Source organism: Rattus rattus, chromosome 7 (assembly GCF_011064425.1).
Source record: "Rattus rattus isolate New Zealand chromosome 7, Rrattus_CSIRO_v1, whole genome shotgun sequence".
Taxonomy (NCBI): Eukaryota; Metazoa; Chordata; class Mammalia; order Rodentia; family Muridae; genus Rattus; species Rattus rattus.
Window position 1 is genome coordinate 18,090,420 of NC_046160.1, and position 9,546 is coordinate 18,099,965.

General features: G+C 44.8%; 1 protein-coding gene across 4 annotated transcripts in view; it reads right to left on the reverse strand.

Moving 5' to 3' along the window:
* Positions 1-5,842, reverse strand: part of Ltbp1 (latent transforming growth factor beta binding protein 1) — a 205,497-nt gene extending 199,655 nt beyond the window's left edge. For 3 of the 4 annotated variants that reach the window (XM_032908912.1, XM_032908910.1, XM_032908909.1), the window contains exon 1: positions 5,611-5,839. In XM_032908912.1, the coding sequence (XP_032764803.1) occupies positions 5,611-5,833 (223 nt within the window). In that variant the 5' untranslated portion in view covers positions 5,834-5,839. Of the gene's footprint in view, positions 1-5,610 lie in introns of all 4 variants that reach the window. The other variant, XM_032908911.1, reaches the window with a different exon arrangement.
* Between the last annotated feature and the right edge of the window lie 3,704 nt (positions 5,843-9,546).

A 9,546-nucleotide genomic window follows, 5' to 3' on the forward strand; every position in this document is an offset into this window, starting at 1 on the left:
TCTCTGCCTCTGCCTCTGCCTTGCTGCCTCTCTGCCTCTCTGCATCTGTGCCTCTCTGCCTGTGCCTCTGCCTCTGCCTCTGCATCTGCAGTGCTGAAAGTAAAGGTTTAGTGTCACTATTTTTCTCCAATAATAAATCTATTTTGGAGTTGTTTCTTTGATAACAACTAGGCATTCAACATTGCCCAGATGAAAGACAATCGCTTTCTTTTACTGTTGTAATGAATTGCCTTTAAAACCAGAAGGTATCCTCCATAAAGTTCATTGGGAAGAAAATACAGTCTCCAGTTAATCAGAAAGGACCCCCAAGGCATTTTCATGGGTAAGCCTCAGGGGGCCAATTCATCTGGCAGAGAATGAATGGTTCTGTATCTAAACAAAGTTTCAAAAAAAAAATAGTTTCTCCACCCTGACCTGTTATGCCCATTTATTTAACACTTCACTGAGAGGCATCTTCCTCCATGGGAAACTGGGTTATAAGAGAGGTAGGGAAGTTTCCAACACAGAGCATGAGGTGAAGAGAAGAACCATGGGGAGGCCATTCACTTAGAAAGTGGCCCTCGAAAAACACTGGTTTCCTACTTGGAAACAGTGAGCATGCCTTTTCTCTTGTTCAAAATGGTTCACAGGTATCGGCATCACCTTTCTGAAGAGCCTCATTCATGTGTAGTGAGAGAGTGAAGTCCAAATGCCCAAGACTAAAGTTGAAGGCACTCCATAGCCTCGAGCCAATCAATCTCCCCTGTCAGACTCATCATTTATTATTAAGTCAAACTATTTCCAGTTCCACAAGACCACCTGCGCTTCTGTCTTCACATCAAATCTAAAAGTCTTCCTCCCCACACCAATTCCCCTTGCCCCTCATTCCTTTATGTAAGAAGACTTTACAATGTTTGGAGAGAGCTTCATTGCCCCATCAGTCAATAAGCAGGCAATGTCCACTGACTCCCTGTGACAATACACTGAGGAGGGGAGACAGCACAGCAGGCTGTACAGAGAGGCGTAGAGGGACACACCTCCTCCCTCCAAACATCTTCTGCCAGCTGCAAGCAATGCTTCATCCCTTGTCCAGACTCCCACTCAGATGATCCACCTTGGTCTAGGGTTCTATAGGCATCTTCTTCATCTCCTCCCTAGAGTAGTAGCTTTATGGTTTGTCCATCATATAAAACCTAACACCCTACTATATGCATAATTACAGGGTCAGAGGAAGCAATGCCAGATACCTCATTGTGTAGAACCTAGTACCCTGCCTTATGCGTAATTACTTAATACATGGTCAGAGGAAGCAACATGAGATAGCTGGCAGCCCTTCAACACTACAGCATGCAAAGCTACTTAGTCACTTTCAATCAAGCTACACATGCCTCTGCTTCTCACATCTGAAGATTATAGCTGCTACTACTGAGTTCTCTTAAATGAAATAACAGAAGGGAACATGGTTTCTAAATGATGGGTTTCTGTAGTTACTTAATGGATGTCCACGGGACAAGGGTCCTTTCTAAATACTCAGTGAAATAGCACAGTATAAACAGATGGCGAGTGGTTCCTGCTGATTTCCTATCTCTTCATCAGTCATATCAAATGGCAGTTCGGCCGTCTTCATGATCATCTGCCTGCGACACCAGTGAGTCTTCAGCCACTGCTCTTTCTCCAGACTCATTAACACCTGATTTTCATCTCTCTCTCTCTCTCTCTCTCTCTCTCTCTCTCTCTCTCTCTCTCTCTCTCTCTCACACACACACACACACACACACACACACACACACACACACACACACACACACACACGGTTAAGAAGCCACTGACCCAACAGCATTGGATAAAAAGGGCCAGTCCACCCAACTTTAGATAAGTTTTCATTTTCAAAAGAAAAACATGGAGGAAAGAGGGAAACAGAAATTAAATGGTTGTCACTGGAAAGAAATCAGCATCGTTAGAAATGTCGCCTTATAGGCAGTGTGCTCTGCGTAAATCTTCTGTTCTCCGCCCGCCTAGTACCATGCACACAGTGAGTTTGTGCTGGAGAACTACTGCAGCTTCTGATAATCACCTCTGCCGAGGCCTAGCTCTGTTCCTTAGCATTTGTTTATGTGCTTTATTTTGTGTCGCTGGGACCTTATGCCCTCTAAGCAAGCATTCTGCCACTGAACTATAGCCCCATCCCAGAGGCCTCGATTTTAAAGTCTCATTAAGCAGCAATTCTATTTCCTCATTCTCATGGGCGGAGGTTATCAGGTTTAATCACCACAGGGGAAGTAGAGAAGTACCTGCTGCCACTCGCATCTACAAGCTCAGCTCGTATTAAGTACAGCACAGAAGGCCAGCCTGGAAGCAAGAATAAAGAAGGGATCCAAGGCAGGACCTGCTCCAGAACAATCCTCTGCACTGTCTATTGTGACTGCTGAGAATGGATGGGGTAACCTGGGACCACAGAGCATACAGATCCAGAGCATGGCTGTACTGACGTCAAGATTCTAGCCTTTGAGTACTAGTTAATTCATCTACTCTCCCTCTCCCTCCCTCTCTGATCTCCCACCACCTCTCTCTTTACCCTTCCCACATGTTCCATGAGGTTTTCCAAGGCGTCCCCCTGATGCCCTGAAGTTGGACTCCAGGGATGTAAGTATGCAGATGACAGGAAGAGACGGTTCCACTTTTAGCTAAACAGCTGGCTCGTGTGTCTAAGCCCAGCTCACTTAACTGTCAGAGCCTGTTTCCTTTTTGCAAAAGTTGGGTGATGGTAAGATTTGTTCCGCTCCATTCAGAGAAATGTAAATCACCAAGAAAATGTTATAAATTTTGTCTACTGTGGCTCTCGTTTCATTAAAGGTATCCTGACTGTGAACTTCATGTGATTTTCTTTGGGTTGCTTTGGCTCCTTGGGGCAGGGATCCACACACTTGAACTTAAGATGCACTCTGCATACCAACTGCCACGGGGAAACAGCATCTGGGAGCCCTATGACAGTGGCTGCAGGGCCCATGAATGCTGAAATTCATCAGAAAAATGTGTTGGGACAACCCTCTTTAGTACTTTTAAATATAGCAAGCCAAAGGCAGGTGTTAGCAATCTATGAGCATACAAATTTTCTTCAAACTATACTATTTTTCCATACATATGTCTTATTTCTCAAAAGATGTATGGCCTTATACAAAAAGTACACAGGGAGAGAAAACAAACTAGGAAACTACTCTATAAATAATAAAAGTACATTACAATGGCAAAGTCCATAAGAGACCAAAGCATGTAAATATTATTTTTAGTTTTTCTGTGTTTTTTGGAGGACATTTTAAGACGTTGCTAAGTTATCTCTTCTCAGCAAAGATAAATTGCAAAATATGTCCTTTGAGCCATCAATATTTGAGCTGAACTAGAAGAGTAAAATAACATTGGAGAGGAATGAAAGATTTCTCCTAATTTCCACTGAGAAAGCGCTCACTGTAAATAGAGTTTTTAAATCTTTTTAAATTGTGCTTAAACTCCTGAAAAGTTAAAAGGCAACGTCAACCCTTTTGCGGAGGGCTGAGGTCCGCTTCTGAACTGCTTTTGCAAGTTACTGTGTGGGGGACTGCGCCGTACGCTGCCTTCTGAATGGGCTGTGTGCGAGCTGCCTCTGAACAACTGGGCAACTGCCAAGAAGGAGAGTGTGCAGCGTGCGTTAACAAGCAGACTTCCTCTGTCTCTCAGTGCCTTCAAATATTTAGTTTCAAAATGAATACACTGCAAGCCAGGAAAAAAAGTGACTACCCATTCAATCACCTCGTCATTGCTACTGTAAACAGTCACCCTAAAAGCCAGGGGGATCGGACGACGCTGACGACGATGGAGGGGAAGCAGGGTAGAGGGACTCGAGCCTCAGAAAGTGAAATGAGAAAAAAATCACCAAAGCATCTCCTGTCGGGAATCGCCCTCTCCCTTCCTCTCCTTGTTTTTAAAAAGAAAGAAAGCAAGGAAGGAAGGAAGGAAGGAAGGAAGGAAGGAAGGAAGGAAGGAAGGAAGGAAGGAAGGAAGGAAGGCAGGCCAGAAAACAATACTATTTATTGCCGATTTTAAAAGGCATAAGACAACTGAGAATTTAAATCACTAGTAGAGCATTTGCCGAGGATACGCAAGACTACACACTGAATCCCCACTGTGACAAACAAATAAATAAGTAGGCGAATAAATAATACACCTCACCGTGGAATATTTCAAAGGTGAGTTTTAGGAGTCACTACATATAATTCCATTGAACTTTGGGGATGAGAAGAACTGAGTCCCCCAAATCCTCAACGGCATGCCCTGCGGACTCCCTGGACAGCCACAGAATGAAGACTCCAGTGCGGCTGTCTGATCCTCACTTCAACTCACGTCCCTGGGCTGCTAAGCACTGTGTGCCTCTCGGCATCTAATAGCTAAATCCTCCTGAAACCTTTCCCAAGGACACCAGGCTCAGCCAGGAAAATGGCAGTACCTGGCTCAGTCATGGGCACATACTTTTTTCCCCCAAATACAAATGATCATTAACACCATTTCAGCCTCGTTTCCACGCTGTAACAGACTAACCAAAGCACCAGTAAGGGTTTCAGGCTGCCCTTCGCATTTTGTCCTGATGAAAATCGGTTGGAAATAGCATCCCTCTCCTGCACCCCTCAGACACGCACACTCCCAAGACTAAACAGCAATATTCCATAAAAAGACCAGATCTAGCCAGTGTTATTATCTGTCTGACATTTCGGTTATTCTTGTGAGTAACTCAGAAAGTAACACGGGTGTCTGGATTATTTGAGTACACATGGCAAGCCATAATTGGTCAAAAAATAATAAAAGGCCTTTTTTCTGAGTGACAAAAATACTGTATTGCATGATGGTATGGCACCAGGACAGCTTTCGGGAGACCGCAATGCTTTCTCCGCTTACAAAAATGCAGAAAAGAAACAGAATCTTAAAAGAAGAAAAAATCCCATTTATGCAGTCAGTAACTACTAGTTTATATTTAAAGTTTCTGTGGGCTGACAGCAATCCACTAGTCTCTCTTGTGCAAACTCATCTTACACATCAATCTATAATTCTGCCTCATGGTACAGAACAGACCTGTGGCAGGAGAAACAAGTCCACGTCCTTCCTAAACCAAAGTCCAGATTTTGATTGTTTTTAGAGAAAAATAAAAACTCGGGAGCATCATTATTTATGAAGGAAAATTTTTGAAGTTCATTAAAGCTTTCCAGGCTATAGGGATCAAACCTAATGCAAATCCAATTTATTGATAAGGTCACAAAAATCTGGAACAAAGCTGTGCACGGCAGACATCCGGCTCTCACTTAGACACTCGCTCTCCTCCGACCTCCCCTGTACCCTCCCATCACCACACAGCTGTGGAGATGCTAAGTCAGAAGGGGAGAATATGCTAGTTGCCATCTCCCCGAGGAGCCAAAAGTCAGGCTGCAAAAAAAAACAAAACCATTTCAGTAAAGCAGCTTAAAACTCCTCGTCAAGAGAGCACGTTCCCCTTCAGAGATAGAAAGCTGTTCAAACAGAGGGAGACAAGTGAATGGAAGGGTAGCCGAGTGTTCTACTCTCATAAAACCAGCAGAGGCAGGGGCAGTTAGGGACCACGGAGGAACTCACCCACTCGGAAGTTCGTGGCTGTCAGGGTGTCGGCTGCATGGCCGTTCTCACTAATGAGAGTGGTGGTATTCCCCTTCTGGCAGCTGTTGTGACAGTTGCCCTTGGTGCAGGTCACTTTACAGATGCTCGGAGTAAAGACCACCTTGATGCGACCAGTGTGGTTACTCACTAGGAGCAGAGGCAGACAGAAAAAGAATAACAAACATATCAGCTTAGTATCCATGAACTTGCCTTGGAAAAAAAATTTTTTTTTCAACCAAAAAAAAAAAAAAAAGGAAAAAGAAAAAAGAAACAGGCACGAGAGGGGAAAAGAGAGCCCACAGCCGGACAGGTTTCAGGCAGAGGGAAGCCTGCTCTGCTCGCTGCTCTCTGTCCAGTGGTGTCTCTGAAACAGGAGTAGGAAGCTTAACAAACAGAACTCCGGGATGCACTCCAAAACCACATTTGAAGTCGAGTCACTGGAGTGGGATTACTAACCACAAGTTTGCACTTTATTCACGAGCAGACAACGAGCAGCGTCCAGGGCAAGGCAGATTAAAGAGCCAACCCCGACAGGCAGATGTGATGCAAAGGGGGCTGCCCCCCCCCCCGCCGCCGCCCGCACCTAATGGTGAATGAGCGCCTGTGTCCTCGACGTGCACACTTCCCCGTTTCTCCACTTGGTAAGTCGCTATTTGCAGCCCGACCCCTGGAAATGTGTCAGGCATGCGGCATGTCTGAAAACATCTGTCTCAAATCTCCTGGCACTCCCGGCTGAAGTGATCGCATCCTATGTATGACGCAGCTGTGGGAGCCCATTTCTTTCTCACACGTCAGGGGCATCATTGGTACATACGAGTTCCTAAAACCTGTATTTTGTTTTCCCCTGCACGGGGCTTATCAGAGAGAAAGTTAGGGGCAGTCATGAGGAGAGTTTTCCCCTGCACGGGGCTTATCAGAGAGAAAGTTAGGGGCAGTCGTGAGGAGAGCAATTCGCCTCTCTTAAAAGAGCCCAAGCTCTCACCATCCCTGTACACAGGCCACCTGAAGAAGGAATTCTGCCATTCACAAGGTACTTTCTTAAAAGCCTGGTGCTATAACCTGACAGGCCAGCTGAGGTAGCACCGTATCATACAATTGGTCACTGAGCCAAAAGTACACAGTGGCTTTGAATGCTGGCTCAGTTCTCATGAGACGTTTTGCATTCGGTTTCACCATTGCTCTAAAACATGAAAGAACTGAAACTGATATTTTCTAGCCAGTCATAACTTCCAAAGTCCCCATGTGGGACCAGCCAACTATGGCTCACAGGCCAAACCTGACAGACCCACCACTTGGTTTCTGTCAATAAAGTTTTATTGGAACACAGCCACACCCATTATCTAGGGCTGCTTTTGATAACACAGCCCAATTATACTGGGGCAACATGAGCTCAGCACATCTGCTCTTCTCAGCTCGATCTCCATCTATGTCGCAGCAGATTATCGGCCCGTTTTGACTTCTCTGTGTGATATATCTTCGTCATTCAGATCCCTCCTCTTTCCCAGCCCCAAAGCATTAAGTCGGGAGGTTGGCAGAAACTGATGACAGTGCCAGTGCCAATTTTAAGTCTTCTGAGAAACAGTGTCTTTACCTTGCCAGTCTGTGTGGAACTTCCAGAGGGGACCAGCGCTTAGTTAGCCTATCCAATCTCCACTCCCCCCAGGCCTGACTTCTTTAGCCTGACAAGAATTTTATTTTCATAAAATCATCCAGGATGCCTCTAGAGACTCACAGTGAATTAAAGTGTGGCTTAAACCTCAGCTTAGAAACCAAATTTTAACCAGAGAAGCCATTACGATTACGAAGTTGGAGTGGGGCCTCAGAGGCTTTTCTACACAGTCATCACTCATGCACTGATCGATCAGATTACAAGCACCAAATAGTGCTCCAGGCTTTACGTGACCGAGTCTCACAACAGGATGCTCATCATGACCAATCCTGCCATAGGCACAGAGTGATTTCTAAACTAAAATGTGTTCTTGAAGCAACTCATGAGTCCAAACACAGGTCTCCCTGTCTCACAATCCAACACCTCTCCCTCGTGACAACCCTTCAGAGGCTCCAAGCAAACTGCCAGGTCCTTGAAAGGATGAAGCTGAAGGAGTTTAAAGCCATCACTCAGCTGGGTCAGCCTCCTTCCTGCAATTTCTCGGAAGGAAAAAAAAAGCCCCACGGTCCTTTTCAAATGATTTTTCCAAGGAAGTCTTTCCTTCCCTAGAGTTCCTAACACTGGAGGTCAAGACAGATTGTTTAAACCAGGTATGAAGATACATACCTGTAATCTCAGAACTCGGAAAGCGGGCTGAAGGTTGCTGTGGAGTTCAAGGCCAGCTTGCTTTTAACCCAGTGAATGCAAGGCCAACTAGGACCTACAGCCAATCCCTACCTTAGAAAAGGGGAGAAAAGAATTAAAGAAAGGAAGAAGAGAGGGAGTAGGAGTGAGGGAGGGAGGGAGGGGGTGGGAGGGGGAGGGAGGCTTTAGTTTAATAGATATCTTACTTGCAAACAGGGCTTCCAGCATCCTTCAAAAATGGTGTTGTATAAGCGGTGGCTGTCAGAAGTTAGAGCAGAGGCTCACAGACTAGGCAGTAACTAATTTAGAAATGCAGGCCTAAGGACACTCTCAGAACCATTTGGCTCTGCTGACACAGCCCATATGCACCTGTACTGAGCACTTTAGAGGGCTGGGGAACAATAACTCAGCACTAGATGCCCTATCCTGAGGATGGCAGTTTGGATCCAAGTACCTGTGTTGGGCAGCCCACGAACACCTCCAACTCTAGCTCTAAGGCATCTGACGCTCCTCTCCATCCTTCAGAGCAACCCCTCCCCTCCCCTCACACGAATACAGACACACGAGGTTTTAAGGCAGCACAAAGTGGTAGTGTGGCGATGTTCCAGTAAAACTTTATTTAAAAAAAACGGTTTGCTGCTTTCAACACCAAACTTCATATGTGAATATTTCCAATTATCAGCCATCTACCTAGAAATTTTAAAGTCATTACCTGTCAGCTGAACGAGATGCTTCCATTTTCACAAACAATGCTTTAAACAAGTCATCTTAGGCTCAATGTTGTCAGACCACGCCTAAATATCTGGAGGCCGCTGTGTGCATAAGCCACAAAAAGCTGACATTTAGGGAGGATGTAGCCTGGACAGGCAACAACATCTCTCTTCAAGAAGAATATAAACATATTTCTTCTGGCTCATGGTCCCACCCAATAACAAATGAAATAATGAAATGTACCAACTATTCTGTCCTCTCTGGCATTCACTTGTAACACCAGCAAATGCCATACGAATGCCCAGTCCTTTAAATTATGCTTGCTTATATGAACTGAGACATGCAAAGAAAACAAGCAGTCAACCATGAATCGTGCCTCACCTCAGAGCTACAGTAGTCACTCCAGTGGCACTTGAGATTCTCCCAGCCTATTGTTTTTAAAAATTATTTCTTTACGTGTGTGTGTGTGTGTGTGTGTGTGTATCAACACTCATATTGTCTGAGAAGCAGAAGATACATGCCTTTTCATACTTTCCCTTGTGTTTTATAAGATTTCTGCTAGAATTTAATTCTAAAATAGATACCGGTATTCTCGGTGGGTCCTTTTGGTCTTGTCACAATACATTTAATTCTTCATAATGATTCTTCATAATGATTGGCCAAACTGTCCAAAATCAGTATCAGAAGGAAAAAACTTTGACACTAACCAGTTATTCAGATTCCTATCAGGGTCTCAATAAGCAGTGAGTACCCCAAACCATTTCTACCTTCCTAAGGGAGGACTGTACATTTCAAGTACACAAAACTATGGTCTACCAGTGAGAGCTTCAACTTCCTCAGATGTGAGGAGTAAAAGCCTATACTAATCACCATCCAAGGGTGTACTCTGATGTCACTAACCATGGATGTGA